The sequence below is a fragment of the Sceloporus occidentalis genome, unplaced genomic scaffold (assembly GCF_023333645.1).
Source record: "Sceloporus occidentalis isolate IW3139 unplaced genomic scaffold, rSceOcc1.0.p SCAF_1, whole genome shotgun sequence".
In the NCBI taxonomy this organism is placed as follows: Eukaryota; Metazoa; Chordata; class Lepidosauria; order Squamata; family Phrynosomatidae; genus Sceloporus; species Sceloporus occidentalis.
Window position 1 is genome coordinate 142019358 of NW_028316981.1, and position 20810 is coordinate 142040167.

The 20810-nt window shown below is 45.5% G+C and overlaps 1 protein-coding gene across 3 annotated transcripts in view; it reads left to right on the forward strand.

Moving 5' to 3' along the window:
- The first annotated feature begins 6923 nt into the window (after positions 1–6923).
- LOC149322339 (G protein-coupled receptor family C group 5 member C-like) overlaps positions 6924–20810 on the forward strand; it is a 30717-nt gene continuing 16830 nt past the window's right edge. The window contains exons 1-3 of one of the 3 annotated variants that reach the window (XM_089539912.1): positions 6924–7045; positions 11283–11328; positions 19494–20560. In XM_089539912.1, the coding sequence (XP_089396038.1) occupies positions 19537–20560 (1024 nt within the window). In that variant the 5' untranslated portion in view covers positions 6924–7045; positions 11283–11328; positions 19494–19536. Of the gene's footprint in view, positions 7046–11282; positions 11329–11484; positions 11515–19493; positions 20561–20810 lie in introns of those variants that run through there. The other 2 variants (XM_089539905.1, XM_089539922.1) reach the window with 2 other exon arrangements.

Genomic DNA, 20810 nt, shown 5'->3' on the forward strand with positions numbered 1-20810 from the left:
AAGTTACACAAGATCCTCTCTGTGTGTGTGTGTGTGTGTGTGGATACATCTGCAGGGAATAAGCCATGTCTGCACCTCTACTGTCATCAGACCTTTGCAGAACTCTTAGAACGTACAAAATTGGAAGAATAATATCAGCAAAGCTAGAAATACACGCAGAAAGCACAATAATTAAGAATGCTGATTTAAATTAAATGTGACAGTTTTTCTAATTTGATTTGGAGATTGTGATTTGTGATTTTGAGTGCTTGCTGAAGTTCATCCTCATTAGAAGAAAGTCTTATTTCCCAAGCTGAGGGATTCTGATGACATGCATATATAGCTTTCTTCCAGATGTACATTCTCCTGTCAGTGTATCTATTCACTCACTATCATCCATATTTGTCAGACAAACCAAAGCCTTTTGAGCATATGATGAAGATGCTAATTCTGTTAAACCAGGACTGGAAGCTTTGATTATCACTATTTTTCCTGAGCTTTGTGGATCCTCAAGAGTTCAATAAAAGTTCCCATTGGGAGTCTGAACTAAAGCACAGAGAACTCATGCTTGAAGAAACTAAGAGGAAATTGCATAGAAAAAGAGGTGTGTGTGTGTGCTTCTATGTATGTTAGTGTCTGTGTGCCTCTGTGTATGAATATGTATTATATCTTTCTAAAAGAGCACCATAGAAATAGACATGCTTGATATCCAGTTCACGTAATTATTCATTTGAAATACATGAGCCAGTAGTAATGATCACAGTATCGAGTGAATAAATGGCTACAAATAAGCATCCAACATAGTTTATCAATCTTCACTAGTATCTAGTTTTGTATAACTTAATTGCTTTTCATCAGAATAATTCCTACGCCTGAAATATTTTGAGACCGGTCTCTGGCTTACAAGGATCTGTGATGTCACTCTTCTTCTCAGATACATTAGGGGAAATACATCTACATGCAACAGGGGCCAATCATGATTCACAACCTTTCCACAGAAACAGTATAAGGGTTAACTGGGGGACCAGGTTCATGGATAGAAGAAGCAAGAAGCAAGTTCAAGTCCTGATCAGTTGTGTGCTTTGTACAATGCTGTAGTAGTTCCAACAAAGTGTGTAGAAGGACGTTCCATCTTTGTGATGTAAAGGGTTGTGTTTCTGACATATGATAATGCTGCTCTAAGGTGAACCTATCAAGGGGTTTTCTGGGGCTAAGAGAGTATGAATCGCCCAAAGTGACCCAGTGGGTTTCCATGGCTGAACAGGGACTCAAACTCTGATCTCCAAAATCATAGGCCTAGGCTCAAACCATTACACCATGCTGGCTCTCCTGTAAAGTGTAGCTACACCCCTTCCCCCCAGAAGCTGAAGCACAATGTATGATATAATTTTTCACAGAGAAACATTGATCTAATTGCTTACTATTGCATACCAGAGAACAAAGCCAACTTCACAATTACATCCTGATCTAATATAAGGTATGCAAAGGGATCTTGTAACACCTTTGAGACTAACTGAAAGAAAGACATTGGTAGCATGAGCTTTCCTCAGCTAGAGCCTACTTCTTCAGGTGCATGAGGAAGGTTTTACAAGATCCGTTTTGCATACTGATTTTCCAGATTAACACAGCTATGTCTTTGAATTCTACACTAATTATCGTCTTTAAGTCAGGATGGCTGTTTCAGAGAAGTTTGCTAGCCGCTAGGGGCAAATGAAGATGCATAAAGAGAGTTCTCCTCTGCTTTTAAAGGTTTTCTCTCCCTAAAGGGAAGTAATACTTGAAGGGGCATTGAAGCTAATTGAGGAGGAGCATTCTGCTAGGAAATAGTTTTTCAGAGGTGATGACAGTGAATGAAAATGGAATTAAAGAATACTAAAGGAATGTAAGAAGACAGTAGGGAAAGTTCTTGAACCATTTCCACCAGTCTTAAGGCCAGGAAATCTTTGAACTGATACTTTTTTGAAAGGTAAACTAGTAGCAAAAAATAATGCCAAGATATGAAGTTTTAACACTTACGTTGTAAAACAAATAATCAGATCCAGACTATATTTATCCTTCATTTCTTGAACTCACAGACAACATGTTTGGTTTTCTAACAAAAATATGTAGCATGTCCTTATGATCAGTTTTTATACCAGAAGACTGGAGAATAGACAATATAACACTAAGTTTTGGAAAAGGTATCTTAGAGGGATACTACTGGGAGAGCCAGTGTGCTTTGTGTGTTGGTCTGCCATTCTGGAGACCAGGGTTTGATTACTGCTGGGCCATGAAATCCACTGGGTGACCCTGGGCAACTCACATGCACTCAGCCTCAGGGGACAGCAATGGCAAACCTCCTCTGAACAGATCTTTCCAAGAAAACACCATGATAGCTTTGCCTTAGGGTTGCCATAAGTCAGAAACAACTTGAAGGCACACAGCAGCAACAATAACAACATCTTGCAGGCTGTTTAGCCTGTTCTGGGTGGAAAGCATTATTAAAGATAAAATTATCCAGCATATAAAAGGGAAAGCCCTGCTGAATCCTATCTCATCAATGTCTTAGTGTTTTTGAGAGAAAGTCAACAAACATATGGACAGAGGAGATAGAAGATTACTTGGACTTCCAAATGTCTTTGGCTAAAGTCCCTCACCAAAGATTCCTCTGCAAAATTAGTAGCCTTAAGAGAAGAGGTAAAAGTCCTGGATTGATAACTGATTAAAGAACAGAAAGCCCATAATAAAATTAACCCATCAGCTGTACAATGAAATGAAGTAAACTGTCATATCCCTCAAAGATCTGTATTGGCACCCTTTGCTTTTTAACTTGTTTGAAAATGACCTTGAGTTAGGGGTGAGCTGTAAGGTATCCATGTATCCTGAAAAAGCCTATTTAGGGAGGCTAGAACAGAAACATATTGGAAATATAATTTCCCTAATAAGGGAAAACATCATTAAAATAGCAAATGAGATTTAATGTTGGTAAGCATAATGATGCATTTGGGGATGACCTTTTTTCCCCTTTTTTTCTTTTTAAACCAGCTTCTCATAAAAGATTGATAGAATCTCAGCTGGTGATTACTGAGCAAAAAGACAGATGTTCGGACTGAAGGCAGTATCTTGATTAAAATTTTGACCCAGTGTATGCTGCTATGGTAAATGCCAGGTTAGGTATACAGTAGTTAGAAAAATAACCGAAAACAAAGCTGCCAATAACATACTACCCTGATAGAAATCTACAATGCCACTAAATTTGGAATCAGATATACAGTTCTAATCACTACACCAGAAAAAGGATATTGTTACATAAAAGGATTTTAAAAGGGTGCTGGGCAACCAAAATGACCCAAAGGGGTTGGATCAACTTCTCTGTAAGAGGAGGTTTCAACTTTGTTCAGCTTAGAAAAAAGCAAGTTAGAGGGGACATGTTATAAATGTATGAAAGTATGCGATCCTAGAACTCAGGGTCATCCACAGGATTTGAATGGTGGGAAATTTGAAACAGATCCATAGTTAAAAAGTGGAATTCACTAGTAGAAAATGTAGTGATGGCTTAAAATGAGATGTTAGGAAAATTCATGGAGGAAAAGGTTACCAATGATCAGTAGTCATGATGGCTCTATATTAGCTCCAGGATTAGAGGCAATAATATCAGTTACTAGGGATTGTGAATGAAGGATGCAGCTGCACTTGTATCTTGCCTGTGGGCTTCTCATAGATACTTGGTTGGTCACTCTGAGGATAGAGTAGTGGATTCGGTAGGCGTATGGTTTGAGTCTGTTCGATTCTTTTTAGATGAAGTCATAGACATTGAGGGCCAGATTATTATGCACTTTGAGACAGCTTCGGGTGCGTGTCTGTCAAAAACTCAACCTAAGCGACATAGGATGATTGCCAATGGAGAACCTTCAATGCTACCAAACAAATGATATTGTGCAACTGCCCTGTCTTTTTCCTCCTCAGTGGATTTCTATGATAGGAAGAAAGATTGACGCAAGGGTGAGAAAACAAGACAAAGATCTCTGGGTATGGGTACCCACTTTGCTTAAAACTCTTTGGATGAAGCAGGGTGACTCCACAGACATAGTCATGCATGTTTGGAAGCATTCTTGGACCAATGTGAAGCACTGATTAGTGAGTCCTCCCCACAAGCATTCAACAATATTTTCATAGCCCCTCCAGCCTCCCCAGTAAATGGTGCATCTACATTGTAGAAATGATGCAGTTTGATACAATTTTAACTGCCATGGCTCCATCATACAGGTTCTTGAGATTTATAGTTTTTTGAGGCACCAGCACACTTTTGCAGAGAAGGCTAAAGACTTTTTAAAACTACAGATCCCAGAAATCCATAGGATGGAGTTACAGCACTTACAGTGGTATCAAACTGCATTATCTCTACAGTGTTGGTGTACCCTTAGATTTTTTCTAAAAAAGACAACCAATTACTTACATATCCTATTGCCATGTTAAGGGTTGCCTGGTTCCCCCCTCCACACCCTTCAGATTTACAGGATTTGATGTACAGACACAGAAAGAGATTGGCACCCCCTTCCCCAATGTTTTGTCACAGATGTCTCCTGGGTGGCAGTGAAAAGATAAAGCCAACCATAGATAAATACAATTTTCTTCCCTACCTCCTGCCCCACTCTTCAACAAGGGTTTAGCTCAGGTTTTAATAAAGAGGACAGGAGTCCTTAAGTTTATGGGGATTTTTGCTTGTGACTTATCAGCAGTCTTTGGTGGCTCATCTTTTGTATTCACGTTATTATGGTATTATTATTCTACTTTAATGGCCATGGTTTCAGCCTGTAAAATATTGGGACTTGTAGTTTAGGGAGATGTATTTAGAATTTTCAGCCAGGGAGCTCCAGTGCTTCACCAAACAGCAAACCTCAGAAGTTCATAAAACAGAACCATAGAATAATAGCTCTATAATTCTGCAGAGCAGTGACCCCTCAGAATATCAAGGAAATTTCTCATTTTTTATTTCTCCAGTATGATTTTAACATCTTTACTTTCCATTGTGGTGTAGTGGTTTGAGTACTGGACTACGACTCTGGAGACCAGGCTTCAAATCCCCATTGAGCATAAAATCCGACCTTGGGCAAGTCCCACACTCTCAGCCTCAGAGGATGGCAATGGCAAACCCCTTCTGAAGAGACTTGCCAAGAAAACCCTAGGATAGGTTCCCCTTAGGGTTGCCATAAAGCAAAAATGACTTGGAGGCACACAACAACAAACTGATGAAGAAGCCAGTGGAGCTTTGGAAGCTGGCATCATGCATTTTTGGTTGTCCCAATAAAGGTATCTCTGATTTGTGGATTTTGGATGCTATCATACTAGATGTTATTCTGGAAGTTATCGTTGGCTGTATGGCTAACACACAGCTACACCTGGATATGTTTTCAAGCGGTCCTTGTTCAGGGTAACCCAGTGCCCTGACTGCAAAGGAGGACAAGGCACTGCAAAACGTAGGACAGTGAAGTAAAATGTAGGACGTGACAAAAGAACAACTAAAAACACACCAGTCAGTATAGCGTCAGGAAATGGGTTAGTATCCATGGAGCAAACCTGCAGGTGTCCAAACGGGAGATATTGGTGCAAAACATAATGCAGAAATCTTCCAGTTTGAGACCGCTCTAACTGCCCTGGCTCAATGCTAGGGGATTCTGGGAACCATCGTTTTGTGAGACCTTTAATTACCTTTGCCAGGATTCCCTAGCACTGAGCCTGGGCAGTTAGAGCGGTCTCAAAGTGGATTATGTCTGCAGTCTGGATGCAGCTCTAGTCCTGCTGAAAATGGAGAACATTTTGGAACTGGACAGAAGGCAGAAATGTTGGGCACATGCTGGAAGAGGAGAGCATAGGGCCCCTCTCCTTGTTTAGGGGCGATGCTGCGAATTCCTCTCTTGATGCTGCTGCTGCTGCAAAGCATCTGAGTGTGCCTCACCTGGCCTGCCTTCGCCATCAGCTCAGGCGTTTTCTTAGCCTGCCCAGCACTTCAGTGGGGAGGCAGAAGGAGAAAGCTGGTTCCAGCAGCAGCCGCCGCCTGATGTTGGAGCTTGGCTGCACCTGGGCGCCTGAGTGCAATGGAGGAAGAGGGAAGGGGCGTCGCCTGCGGAGGAGGAGGCAGAGGAGGAGGGGGGGCAGCCAGGCAGAAATGTGTCCGGAGTGGCCCTGGGCCAAAGGCAGGCCAGCTGGGCGCCCGCGAAGGCCAGGGGGCTCCTGCCAAATGGAGGACAGCCAAGGAAACATGAAGGACAAAAACGTGGATCATCATTTCCCCCTGGAAGCGCAGAAAGACTGCTAGGGCTGGCAAGGCATGCTCCTTGCTGATGCTCCCAAGGGAAGGCAGTTCTCAAAACGACAAAACTCTGCTAGAAATGCCAAGGCGTGCCCCTCCCCCCTCTCTGGACCCGTCCTCCATTTTCGCCTCCTGTCCGGGAGGGATGGCGAAAGGTCCTCCATTCTGAGTAGGACTCAGAAGCCCTGCCTGGACATTTCTGGGGAGGGTCTTGAGCTTTGCTTGGGCCACGTCCTCCATTTCTCCTGGAACGTCCTCCATCCTGAGCATGGCTCTGAAGCAGGCATGGCCATTTCTGGGAGTGTCCTGGCTTTTCTTGGGGTTACCCCCATTCCCCCTCCGCCCTGATCGTCCTCCATTTTGAGCAGGACTAAAGAAGCCTAGCCCATGCTGCTCCAAAGGGAGGACCTTTTTTGTTTTGTTGTGCAGGAGAAGGTGGGCGCTGCCTGAGCATGGCTCCTGCTGCCGGGAGCTTTAGCACTGCCTCCGGGGCAGAAGAAGCATGCTCCAGGGCGAGGCTCCCCAGAGAGCCCCAAGGAGGGCAGGGCAGGCAAGGCTCAGCCTCTCCCCCTCCGTCCCCAGCGCCGCCTCTTTCCTGCCTTACTGCCTTGCCTCCCGGAGGCTCAACTTTCGGATCTGGCTGCTGGAAGGGCGGGAGGCTCCAGGTGTTGCCCGGGAGAGAGCCATTCCCTTCAGCCTGGGCCCCAGCAGCGTGGCACCGCTCTGCCTTCCTGCTGCTGCCATAAGGAACTCCCTCCCTCCGCCCCCCTGAAGCAGGTAAGAGAGGCCCCCAAGGTTTCTGATCCCCCCTAGAAAGCCCTCAGGGTGGGGAGGGAGGACTGCCTTGGCCCTCTTGGAAGTTGCTCTCCTTTTGGGCTCAGGGTGGGGTCCTGGTTGGAGGCTCTGTAGGGAGCAGGCTTTCAATCCCTGGACGCCCAGTGGGTGGCCCTGGGGGGTCACACTCTCTCAGCCTCAGCAACCCCCTCTGGACCAAGCTGGCCAAGGAAGCCCCCTTGATAGGCAACCCTCAGGGGTGCCCTAAGGCTTGAAGGCACACAACAGCAACCTTGGGAAGTTTCTCCAGAAGGGGGTTTGCCAGGGCTGCCTTCTGAGGCTGAGAGAGTGGGTTTCCAGGGCTGAGCTGGGATTTGAACTCTGGTCTCCAGAGTCATAGCTCAAGCCACTACATTTGACGCTTGGCCCTCTTGGGGCAACAATAGTTGGCCCCAAAGTTTGTGGCCTCCCTTCTCTGCTTGGCCCCCTTGGGAGGCTTTCCCATGTTAAAGGCAATGGCTGTGGGACCCAATGGGACCAACACAAATAGAAGCAGCCTCCCCAAGCTCTCTCCTGCCATTTCTCTTATTTTCCCCAGCCTCTGCTTGAACTCAAAGGCTAGCACTTTTTAAACTAAATAATGTGTGTGTCTTCAAGTCCTCTGTGATTTGTGGTGACCCCATGAATTTCACAGGGTTTTCTTAGGCAACGGATCCTTGGAGGTGGTTTGGCCAGTTCCTTCCTCTGAAATAGAATCTATAGGACCTAGTATTCATTGGTGATCTCTCATCCAACTACTCACCAGGGCTGACCATGCTTAGCTTCCAAGATCTGGCCATTTCAGGGTCTTTAGGCCCTCTAAACTAAAATCCAGTGACTGGTCCCAGCTCAAATATACTTATTGAACCAATGGCAACCTAATAAGTCAACACTTGTGTACGTTCAGCTTACTGTAATTGGGACCCTGCAATATTACCAATCTGCCTGCCATGTAGAATTTGATAGCATCCTCTAAGATGTAAATAAATTATTAATCATAATGGCATGTGCTGGGTTTGGACTTTCAGATTCTTCTATTAAAAACCTTTGCAAGACAGTTGAGGCTTCAAGAGGTTTGGGGACTTGGGGCTTTCAAGGGGAAGATAAACAACCCTGGGACATGAGTGAAGGGAAGAAATATTATCTTTTAGAAGGGCAAATTGCCCCTGTCCCCAGTGTTAGAGTTCAGTAAGTAAACAAGGGAAGGAATTGGCGCTGTGATTTTTGGGTTAGGAGTTCATGAAGCAAAATAGGAAGCAGCCTCTCTACACTGGCACACAATATAGAGGATTTGAGAAATGCATGCTAAACTGACCTGCCACCTGCCCAATTGGTGCTAATAGGTGGGATAGTGGGAACTAATCAGTAGTAGTGATAAGGCATACTGGGAGAAAATAGTAAACCAGCATGAGAAACCAGTAAGAGCAACCAGTATGGAAATGGAATGACAGTAGAATAGAAAAGTAAAAGTATGCTGGTCTCTGCCTGCCCTGCCTGGGCATTATCCAGTCTGAAGTTCAGTTAACTTTACCACTGGAACAGGGATTGAGACTTCAGTAGATTATGAATGTATTGTGGGATCATGTTGAATTTGGATGGAAAAACAACTGGATCCAAATATATGCCACCACTGAGCTCTCTGGCTGGTCAGAGTTATTACAAAGTTCCAAGGCCGGCCCAAGCCATTTTTTTCTACTGAGCTAAAAGATAAAATGGTGGCCCCTTCCTAGTCTATGTGCTAAAGTAATCTAGTTATCAGAATCTTGTTACAACATCACCACTGGGACAGAGGCAGCATCCGCACTGCAGAAATAATCTAGGTTGACGCAGCTTTAACTGCCATAGCTCAATGCTGTGGAATTTTGTCAACTGTAGTTTTGTGAGACATTTGGCCTTCTTTGTCAGACAGCTCTGGTGCCGCAATGAACTATAGTCCCCAGAACTCAATAGTACTGAACCATGGCAGTTAAAGTGGTGTCAACCTGGATTAATTCTGCAGTGCGGGTGTTACAGCTGTTGGGCCCTTCAGAACTACACCGGGTCGTCTTCTGTTTTCTCACTTCCATTTTACCCTTGGTCTCTGTTGCCAGTGGTGGCTGCCTCATTCTGCTGAATAGCAGAGCCAGCTGTGGAAAGATAAAATGGAATAACCTTACGTGGGCCATACCAAGACCTTGCAAGTGTGGTGGTGCGAGTGTGATCCAACAGATAAATGGATATATCTGAGTGTCTTTCACACTTCACATTCAGTAGCACTGTACCAGGTGCTGTAGGCTGTATTTGAGAGGAAGGAACTGGCAAAACCTCTTCTGAGCATTCCCTTGGCTAAGAAAACCCAGTGGTAACCATTGGGGTGCCATAAGTCAACAGGCAACATGAAGACACATGTGGACACACACACACGGTGCCATTTTAGTTGCCCTGGTCGAGTCCCATGGGATACTGGGTTTTGTAGAGTCACTGGAGAAGCTCTCTGACTGAGAAGACTGAAGGGCCCTCCCAAAACTACCAGTCCCAAGATTCCACAGGATGGTGCCATGCCAGTTTGAGAGGAATAATAGTGTTACAATTGTGTTGTGAGAAAGGATTACTGGGTCTGTTGTGTGATCCCCAGAAAGTGTGAATGTAGAGTGAAGTCATAAGAATGCACTGAGTGGGTGAACAGACGTCCTCCTTTCCCAGGATGTGTCCTACATTTCTTGCTTCTGTCCAGGAAGAATTCCAAAATGTCCCCTATTTTGAGCATCACTATGAAGCTTATAGGAGTGTTTTTAGCTTTTATTTGTCATGCCCTCCATTTTTCTTGAATGATCTACATTTGAGATGCCTTGTCCTCTTTTGGGGTTAGGGCATCTGGTGACCCTGGGCACTGAGAAATAGACTCCTGGGTTTAGGCTTCCCATATCCCGCCTGGGGGCGGGACTTTCCCGATTTGGGGCGTGTCCACACGGTCCCGCCCCCCCCGGTTTGGCCCCGCCCCCGGGACTCCCCCCCCCAGCGAGTCCTGCAGGCTTGACTGGGGCTTGGAGGACGGCTGAAGCCAAGCCCCAAACCTCTGCCTGGCTGCCTCCGTCTCTGGGGGGGGGGGAATCCCGGGGGTGGGGGCAAAACGGCGACGGAGGCAGCCAGGCAGGGGTTTGGGGCTTGGCTTCAGCGAGGCCCCATTCCCTTGCCTGGCTTCCTCCGTTGGCGACGGAGGCAGCCAGGCAGGGGAAAGAGCCTTTCCTCTTTCTCCTCCTCCTCTTCTTCTGCCTCCTTTTCTTCCTCCCCTTCTTCCTCCTCCTCTTCCTCCCCTTCTTCTTCATCTTTTTCCTCCTCTTCTTCTTCCTCCTCTCCTCCTCCTCCTCTTCTTCCTCCCCTTCTTCCTCTTCCTTCTTCCTCCTTTTCCTCTTCTTCATCTTCTTCCTCCTCCTCTTCTTCTCCTCCTCCTCTTCCTCCCCTTCTTCCTCCCCTTCTTCCTCTTCCTTCTTCCTCCCTTTCCTCCTCTTCTTCATCTTCTTTCTCCTCCTCTTCTTCTCCATCTCTTCTTCTCCTCCTCCCCTTCTTCCTCCCCTTCTTCCTCTTCCTTCTTCCTCCTTTTCCTCCTCTTCTTCATCTTCTTCCTCCTCCTCTTCTTCTCCATCTCTTCTCCTCCTCCTCCTCTTCCTCCCCTTCTTCCTCCCCTTCTTCCTCTTTTTCCTCCTCTTCTTCATCTTCTTCTCTCCTCTTCTTCTCCATCTCTTCTTCCCCTTCTTCCTCCTCCTCCCCTTCTTCCTCCTCCTCTTCTTCTTCTCCTCTTCCTCCTCCTCTGCCTTTTCCACTCTTCCTCCTCTTCAATGCCCAAATATGCTGTTTGGAATGGGGGGGGGGGAGGTTAGCCAGAAAGGGAAGTCCATTTCTGCCATCTGTCTAGGAACAATGCCAAAATGTCCTCCATTTTGATCATGCCTAAGAAACATGCATTTATATTAACATTTTTTAAAAAATCATCAATTTTTTTGCGTGTCCTCCATTTTTTATTAAAAATGTGTCCTACATTTGAAAATTTTGTCCTACTTTTGTCCTACATTTGTCCCAGTTTGGAGGTCCAGAATTATGGCAACCCTACCTGGGTTGAGTTCTTATCCTGGTTCCTGGAAGGGAAACAACTCCTTTATTGTTGCCAGATGTTCACCTGTTGGGTGACTTGTAGTATGTTCATCTTCTTTCCCCTTCTCTGCAGATAGAACACCATTAGATAGATGGGGATTCTGAACTGCTGGCAACGGGTATGATCATTTTCCAAGTTAAACAATTTGGGAGGGGGGCAAACAGTGGTAAAAGGCCTTTTCGTGTCTTCCAACAACCTCACCTCTATAAACCCCTGTTGTAGCTAGGTGATTTTTCAACACTGGACATGGTAGACTTATGGTTGCTGTTCTCCCACACCTGGTCCTGCTGGCCTATTGGCAGAGGTATGCACTGCTTTAGTTGAGTAGTTCTCTTCCCCCCTCCTTACAACTGCTTCTGCATTCCTCATACGTTAGTGCAAACAAAGAAACAAGACAGTTTCCTAACCCAAGAAAGGCAGACAGACTGTGAGAATGTGCGGTTTTGCAGTTTTAGATTCGTTTCAGTCTTGACTTCGTTATGATAACTGGGTGAAAAAAAGAAGAAGGAATTTGCTTCTTCCACCTTGATGCTAGAAAAACTTGGTCAACATTCAGCAGAAGTCACACTGAAGAAGCTAGAGATTTCTGGATAGAACACTTCTCCAGGCATTTGTAGGTCCTCCAGCGCAATTCCATGGTCATCTTCTTAAAAAATAGGTTTTTTTAATTCATGGTTTTCCCACTTTCACGGAGGTCCTGTGCCCCTAAACCCAGCAAATGTGGAGGGCTCATTGTATTTCTGTGCTCACCTCTGGCCTGCAATAGGAAGAGGACTCATAGGTAGATGCTGCTGTGCACACTTACTTGGGAGTAGACTCTGCTGAACCCAGTAGTGCTCATTTCTAAGTAAGTAATCAGGCATGGATGGGATCCCCCCCCCCCGCCCCTGTTTCCTAAGTAGCCCTGGAATTAGAATTTGGAGCTCTGCTGAGAAAGGTTGCTGGGATCTGAGAGGCGCTGTTAAGCCATTCCCTGACATTCGTATTTCAGGCATGCCAAAAGAAATAGTTGCTCACTGCTTCCTCCTCCCTCTATGCAATTTAACCTCCCCCCACCAGACTCTCAAGCTGAAGCCATCCAAATCTCTTGAGACAGCTCCAGTAACAGCCTCCTACTACCTAAGTAATGCTTCCTTCTTCCTGAAGAGGAGTGAATCAGACAGGACAGGACAGGTCTCTGAAGTCTAATTTTTTTTTGGGGGGGGGGGTTCTCCTAGAGTTTATAACAATGCAATGGTTTTCCTGCTTACATTTTCCTGATCCCCTTTTCTAAAGGGCAGCAGAAAACATGGCTTGGATGTTTATGTAGGATGTTTGTTTTGTTCTCTTAAAGTGTGTGATTGCAATGATCCACCAAAGCCTTTGATGTGTGAAATATATGTGATATATATCACTCAGCATAAGCAGGACAGGAATGGGGAAGATAAAACAGAAATGTCTCATAAAAACAGTTCGTGAACTGTCACAGAAACTACCATATATACTTCACTATAAGTCGACCTCATGTATAAGTTGAGGGCAGGTTTTGGAGCCATAATTATAGATTTTGATATGATTTGTGTATAAGTCGAGGGTAAAATTTAGGGCCATGTAACAAAGGATGTAAAGGATGAAGCAAAGGAAAACAATCACAAAGAACTTACAAAATTCCAGGAGGCATCACTGTTTGTGCTCATATTAAAAGCTGGATTGATGAGACAACAGAGGGCAGTCAGCGCTTCCAGGACAGATTACTCTCTTGCTTTTCACTAGGGGATGGTTCCTTTTTATATAAAGAAGGGTTGAAATACAATACTTACATTGACCCATGGATAAGTTGACTCAGATTTTTGAGGTCACTTTTTTGATTAAAATTTCTAGAGTTATACATGAGTATATAAAGTATATATCAGTGTGGGAGTTTCTCATGGGCATCTGGTTTTGGTGCCCTCCATGAGTGTCCCTCCTACAAGATATCCTCCTCCATGACACATGTTATTTGCATAAAGCTCCTGAAAAACATAGGTGTGTGAAACCGCCTATGGCACTGAGTCAGACTCTTTTAGTCACCTAACTCAGTGCTGTCATGTCTGGCTGGCAAAGGATCTCAAGCACAGGATGTTTCTCATTCTTTCTTTCCCACTGGAAATCCCTGGAATTGGAGCTGAGCTTTTCTGCATGCAAAGTGTGTGCTTTAGGGCTGGCCTCTTGGCACCCCTAGACACTGTGCCAGGTTAGATTAAACCAAAACAAATATCCAGAATCACTGCAAGGATAAGCAAATACCCGATTCAAAGCTGTTCTGGACAGGTTGCTCTCTTAGTGGGTGTGTGATTTGGGTTAGTTGAAAGATTATTGTGGATTGCATAAGTCCTTTCATTTTATTTCCCCCCCACTCTATATATAAAAAAAACCTCTTTGGGGCAAGGGACCGTTCTGAATATATCAGCTCTGTATTTATTTCTGTAGGAGCCAGCATGACGTAGTAGTTTTAATTTCCAGCTCAGCTAAGAAACCCACTGGGTGACCTTGGGTGAGTCACACACTCTCAGCTTTAGGGCAAGACCACGGCAAATCTTGTCTGAACAAATCTGATCAAGAAAACCCCATGATAGGCTTGCTATAAGTTGGAAATGACTTGAAGGCACACAGCAACAACAATTTATTTCTGCGTGTGTGTGTGTGCATTCAAGTCAACTGTTGATTTATGGCAACCCGATTGCTGTCTAATCAAGGTTGGCAACATGTAGTCTGTGGCTCACATGTCCCTTACCCCATTTAAAGCTGATTTATTTCTTGAGTTGTGTTTTGAACCTCTGTATAAATAAGGACCTGGAAGTTCAGAACCAACTTAAACAAATCTTTCTTTTTCTAACAGCCTTGGGGTTGAACTAAGGGGAAAAGGATGAAAGCTAAGCTGTTTTACCATCTATAGTCTGAAAGACTTCATTAGGGTACATTTCTAATGAGTCAGCAGTAATGTTAACATGAGTAATCCCTAATGCTTCTTCTCTGTAATAGCTCCCACTGGGGTTTCTATGGTTGGAGGCAGCGTTGGTTCATGCTGATGCAATTCTGTTTATTGGTACACGTGAGGAGGGCAGAAAGTGCTCAATCTGTGAACAGAAGGGCCAGCAGTAGCTGGGCAATTCACCAAACTATTTTTTATTTGGTACATTTCTATTTTCACTGTAGAACTCCAGGGAATATTACGTGGGTTTCCAAGTGGTTTCTGAGTTTGGACATTGACCAAACTTGGATTAGTTTAGCTCCATCTAAGAGACATGATGGTCACAGGCAGGGTTATAACTTTCAGCACAAGATTAGGAGGGGCTAGAAACATGCCACCTCCCAATGCATGCACTAAACCAGATAATGTGTATGTGTATACCTCAATGTGGGCTGAGGACCATTGCACACAGATGTTTTTGTGGTCAGTGTGCTTCTTGGTAATTCTGTGGAGAGCCCTAAAGCTGTCTTCCCCAACTTGGCAGCCTTCAGAGGTGTTGGACTATATCTCCCAGCATCCTTAATCACCTGTGAGTGTTGGAATCCAACATATTTTGTGGGCACTAGGTTGGGTAAGACTGCCTTATATTCCAAGCTAGCTTCAAAGCTTTTCTTCAACTAGGAGGGTGATAAAATTGTCCTCTAGAGAGGATATTATGGTGGGGTACAGACGGGCAGGGGAAGACGTCTTGGAGGTGTATTCTGCTGAATACGGAGCCTCCAGACCGCCCGCCCCGGGGGCGTGGCTCAGGAGATGGGGCTTCCACATGGGGGGCAGTGAAGACGCCTCACCTGGGGCCGTTTCAGACCCGGAGTTTCCAAACCGCCACCTCGGAGGACGCTGCAAAGAGAGAGGCAGCTTCTGCACGGGCGGCCAAAAACGGGGCTTTTTTTTTCTTTTGCCGGCTGGCGGATGCGCAGCTGCGCAGCTGCGGCGCTCAGCACCGGCGGCAGAAAGCCTATGTGCACATTTAAAGCGCCCAGGCCCCTTTAAACTTTTTCCCTCGCCCTGCCCAAGAACAATGGTGGTCTCCTACCAGCTGGTGATCAGCTGGTGTTGGCATCCTTGTCTGCTTGCACTTTGGTAGTGTCACCAGCATCATGGATGCCTCCTCTCCTTTGGTCCCCACGCTCTTGCTGAATCTGCAATGCACAGCCACAGCTGTCGCCGCTGCCACCGCTGTCCCCCTGCCATCCCCCATCACCTCCCTTGTACATATGTAAATATTTACAGTTTTAGGGGTTTTTTATTGTTAGGTGAAAATGGCACAGGAATGTGTGTAGGGGTTCACTTTAAATTCCAAACTTTCCCCAATTCTAGCAGCGCATGCGTACATGTTGCTCTAGGATTAGGGTTAGGGTTAGGGTTACGAGCATTAAAATAGAGTGCAGCTGTGCTGCAGCTTCCACATCTGCATGGCATCTGACGCTCTAATTAGAGCCTCGGTGCAAACTGCGCATGTTCCAGGACCCCGACTCATTATGCGACGCAGCAGACACGGAGCTTTTAAATGGGCAACTTAAATTAGCGGCGTAACAATTCTGGCGTACCGGTGCAGCAGCTTATAGACGGAGATGCGCAGCTGCGCAGTATATAGAAAAGAAGCGGGGAAAAGCAGCACCTTTTTAATGCCGCTTCTTCCCGCTTGGGGCGTGCGGGCGGCGTGTTCATGGCGGCATTCAGGTAAGGGCCATCTGAAGGCTATACCTTCATGACGTCATGAACACACCCCTTTTTGCCTGTCTGTATCCCGCCTATGAGAGCTTCATTGACACACCAAGGCTTTTTTGAGGGTTGTGGCATCCACTGTACCCCCATCCTGCAAAAATGTGGGTGCTTGGGGTATTTGTAGGCTTCAAAAATAGCCTTGGGGGCCAGATATGGCTTGTGGGCTACATTTCCCTCATTCCTATAAAAAGAGATGTGTTCATCTCTTGGAAGGACAAAGCAAAAGCAAATGTCAAACTAGATCCTTTGAGAGTGAAGTGTAACTCTGGGTCAATCTATGCCTGTTTGTGCTAACATAGGCTTGCCATTTCACGGCAGTGGGCGGGACTTTCCCGCCTCCTGGGGGGCGTGTCCCACCCCACCCTCCCCCCATTGCCGGGTGGCTGCCTGACTCAGGGCTCCCAGGGCTGCTGCCTCCCTTTCATACAGTGCTGAGCAGCAGGGCTGGAGCAGCAGCAGCGGCTGGAGCTAGCAGGGGGCGGGGTCTGCTGCTCTGCCCTGCCCCTATTGGCCAGCCCTCAAGGAGCCAGCCCTCTGCTTCCTTATTTGGGCATGCTCCAACTCCAAGCAGGGAGGGCTTTGCACTCAGGCCAGCTGCTTTTTGTTCTTCCCCTCTTTCTCTTTCTCTTTCTCTTTCTCTTTCTCTTTCCACTCCTTCTCTTCTTGTTATTCTGTTTTTTTCTTCTCCTCTTCTTCCCCTGCTCTTCCTCCTCTCCTTTTTCTTCCTTTCTTCCCCCTCCTCATCTTCTTTTTCTCTTTGTTCCTATTCTTCTTCTTTCTCCTCCTTTTCTTCTTTCTCCTTCCCCTTTTTTCTCCTACTCCCCCTTCCTCCTCTGCTGTTGCTGTTGTTATTGTTGTTGTTGTGTGCCCAACTCCTTTCTGACTTATGGCAACCCTGCCTCTAGCCCTCTTATTTACCCCCACCTCTAAGCCCCCCCCCTCTTCTTCTCAGGGGTCCAGGGCTTCTCAAGGCTTTGCCCCCATTACAAAAGAAAAAAGACTTTGCAAGGGATCTGACCCATAAATCCCCCCTAAGTTGAGACATACCTGGGGAAAAAGAGGGGGTGAGGGGTTTTGGGGGGATTGGAGGGGGCAAGGAAAAGGAGGAAGGGGGGAATTGCTAAGAAGGCTTGGGAGTGGGAAATGTAGTTTGCAGTAGCAAAAGAGGGAGCCTGTGGTCTTTCAAATCCGATGCCTGCTTAGGAGTGGGACTTGTAGTTGTAGAATTGGGCGGGGGTGGGGGGTATTTGGCCAGAAAGAGAAGTACATTTCTGCCATCTGTCTAGGAATAATGCCAAAATGTCCTCCATTTTGAGCAGCCGAAGAAACATGCATTTATAGTAACATTTTTTAAAAATTATCAAATTTTTCATGTGTCCTCCATTTTAAAAAAACATGTCCTACATTTGAAAATGTGGCCCTACATTTGTCCTACATTTGTCTCGGTTTGGAGGTTCTGACTTATGGCAACCCTATGCTAACATAAACCAAGAGTGAATCCCATAGCTACACAATATTCATCTCTTGGAATAGGGCCGTTTTCTCCAGAACTCTGAAATGTGTTATAGAGTCAGATGTTTTAATCGACATATGCATGATGCCAGTGCCCCCCTGGTTTTCAAATACTTTTTAAAAAGCAATTGCCGTGTTCACAGATGAATTGTGAGTTTTGTTGTTTTTCTATTAAACTGTAAGATTATTGAGAGCAAAATCACATGGATGAAGAAAATGCCCCATCCAGCTGATATGTGCAGGGGAGAATTTTACTTGGCCTATATGTTCTGAAATGGGGTATGTGAGCTGACACCCAGCCAGGTGAAAAATAAATGAAACTACTAGTGAGCTTTCTACAGTGAGCAACTGATCAATTTAGACTTGTATCTCTATTGAAAAGATAGCACTTGAGCATCCCTAAAGCTTTATGCATTTATATTCCACCAGCCAGAACACTTTAGTTTTGAGGGGATACAAAACAATTTCCAAGCAGGTAGTCTAATATGCCATACCATAATAACTAGCCCAGCTGTATATGACTTGGAAATAGTCTAGTAGACAAGGTGTACAGTGACTTTGTGGAAAGGGCTGACAGTAGTCAAGCTTGGGGAAATTACCTTTTTAGACTGCAACTCCCTGAATCCCCCCAGCCAAAAAAGTAACTTTCCCAACTTTGGCATTCTTTTCCAAAACAGGTGAAAAGAGCTTCTGTAATATCCCTTTGAAAAGCTGTCACATTCTGGTACTGATGCATTTTGGTCCTTTAACATTACAGCGTTTTCTGTTTGAGATTCTTATACTAGTATGTAGAAAGGTTGCTATGAATAGGATGTTAAATATTAAGTCTAAGACAGCAGAGTTCAGAGAACAAATGAAATGGTAAGGAAACAAGACTGAAATATTTTAAGGGAAGCAGCCAAGTAAGCTCTTTTGGGAAATGTTTGAACTCCACGGAGGCCTTCTTCTTGGCCTTTTCCTTGGGACTGGAGAACATGCATATAACAACACAGAATGTGCTGCATTCCGGGTATGTGAGGACTGCAGAGTTTTGGAGTTGAAGTACCCCAGTGCCAGTAGTTGCATAGGTAATCCAAACTTGCAGAAGTAATCCAATCCATGCTCAGGAGTGAGAGCTTGCATTTATGGCTTGTTGAGGGAGGTGACTTCCTAAATAAAGTGTGTGGGAGCAGAAAACAAAAATGAGCTCTCACATGCTGAAGTCTAAAACCCCAATCCCTAGAAGCAGGGACTAGCCCCTGATCCAGGCCTCAGAACAAGCGGATTTGGAGGGCATGTGAGACAGAGATGGAGGGGGAGAGTGAGAGTGTTCCCCTCGCTTGGAGGCCATCTGGTATCCTCTGAGCCTGGGAACCAAGAAGTGTTGAGTGGCAGCCAGGCAAAAGCCAGCAACCTCAGCGTAGTGACAGATTCTCTCTTGGGGAAACCATGGCCAATCTTGGAAATGCCTAAGAGCACGAGTGCGGTTGGGGTGGAAAGCCTGATTAGTAGGATATTCTTCCTCACCACACTTCACCCTACTGAGCTCTGTTTTCTTGAATGGCAAGAAACTGCCACACAGCCACTTCCACACTAGACCAAAGCATGGAAAGTTCCTCTTTAGTTCCTTTGAAAAAAGGTAATTGTAGAGCCAATCCCCACCCCCACCCTGTGGTTAGTTACCATTATAGATACAGCTTTCCTGTAACAGGAATGCTTTCCTGTTTTACAAAAGTAACTAAAATAAGCACTGTTGGCCATTTTAAAATATCCCTGAATGTTACAGGTTGCTGGCCTGTAGTTCATTTAGAGTGCATTTAGTTCTTGTTTCCCTTGTTGTCACTTCAGCCTCTGCAACAGAGCATGAAGCAGCATGAGCCCAGGGTTTGGATTATGGGACAATCATTTAATAAAGCCATGCCCACATAATCATAAAAAATGACTAAATGATTGCACGACAAAAGCAGTGGCATTATTCTTTGTTAAGTGATAGTTATAAGGCAATGCAGTTATACCTTTGTCATTTCTGGCTTTATGGATCCTAACATTTTTTCCTCTTTTCTGATTTTGTTTAGTACTTTCCAAAAGCACGAAGGAACACTCCCCATCCTTCCAACAATGGTGGCTGCCCCCAGGACAATAATGCCATGCCTTTGGCTCCTAGCCCTTCCTGTCAAAGTGTGCTTGGCTCAGGTGACTCCACCACCACCACCAGGGTGTGGAAAGGACTTGAAATCCATCTACTACAATCTCTGTGACCTCTCAATAGCTTGGGGCATTGTGTTGGAGGCAGTGGCCAGTTTTGGCGTTGTGACCAGCTTTGTCCTCACCGTTGTCCTAGTGGCCAGCCTGCCTTTTGTCCAAGACTACCGGAAGAAAAGCTTGATAGGGACTCAAGCCTTCTTTCTGTTTGGCACCTTTGGGCTCTTCTGCCTGACCTTTGCCTTTGTCGTCAAGCAAGATTTTTCCACATGCACCTCACGCCGCTTCCTTTTTGGTGTCCTTTTTGCAATATGCTTCTCTTGTCTGGTGGCCCATACCGTCAGCCTCAATTTCCTTTCCCGACGAAATCATGCTCCACGGGGATGGATTGCCTTTGGCATGGCTTTACTCCTAGTCTTGGTGGAAGTCATAATCAATGCTGAGTGGCTCATTATCACTGTAGTGAGGAGCGACAATGAGTCCAAGGACCCCTGCAGTGTGAGCAATGAAGACTTTGTCATGGCTCTCATCTACGTTATGGTCTTGCAAGTTGCCGCCTTTGTTGCTGCTTGGCCTGTCTTGTGTGGCCGCTACAAGCACTGGAGGAAACATGCAATTTTCATTCTCCTTACCACCTCACTCTCCATGGCCATTTGGATAGTGTGGATTGTTATGTATGTTTATGGCAACCTACAGGAAGGGGGCACAGCTTGGGATGACCCCACACTGGCGATTGCTCTTGTTTCCAATGCCTGTGTTTTTGTTTTCTTTTATATCATCCCTGAGATTTCTCAAGTGATCAGGCCTGGGCCAGAGCAGGCCTATGAGGATGATGTCTACCCCACCCGGGGAGTGGGGTATGAAACGATTCTCAAGGAACAAAAGTCTCAGAGCATGTTCGTGGAAAACAAGGCCTTCTCAATGGATGAACCTTCTTCAGGTAGGCTTTGGCTGTTAGCTCTAGAGGGGCTGCTGTTCATGGGGGTTCATGCATGTGTGTGTTACAGGTAAACTGTTATATATGAAGCAATGCTATTGGGAATGGGGGTGTCTTTTTAAGTTGTGCTTTGCATATGGAGGGGGGAGCATAATCTTTTTCCATCTTGTGTATGAACAATTTAAAAAACGGTTGGCATTGTGTTGTAGAGTCCACAAGTAAACCAGAAATCCTGGATACGGCTCAGGCAGTT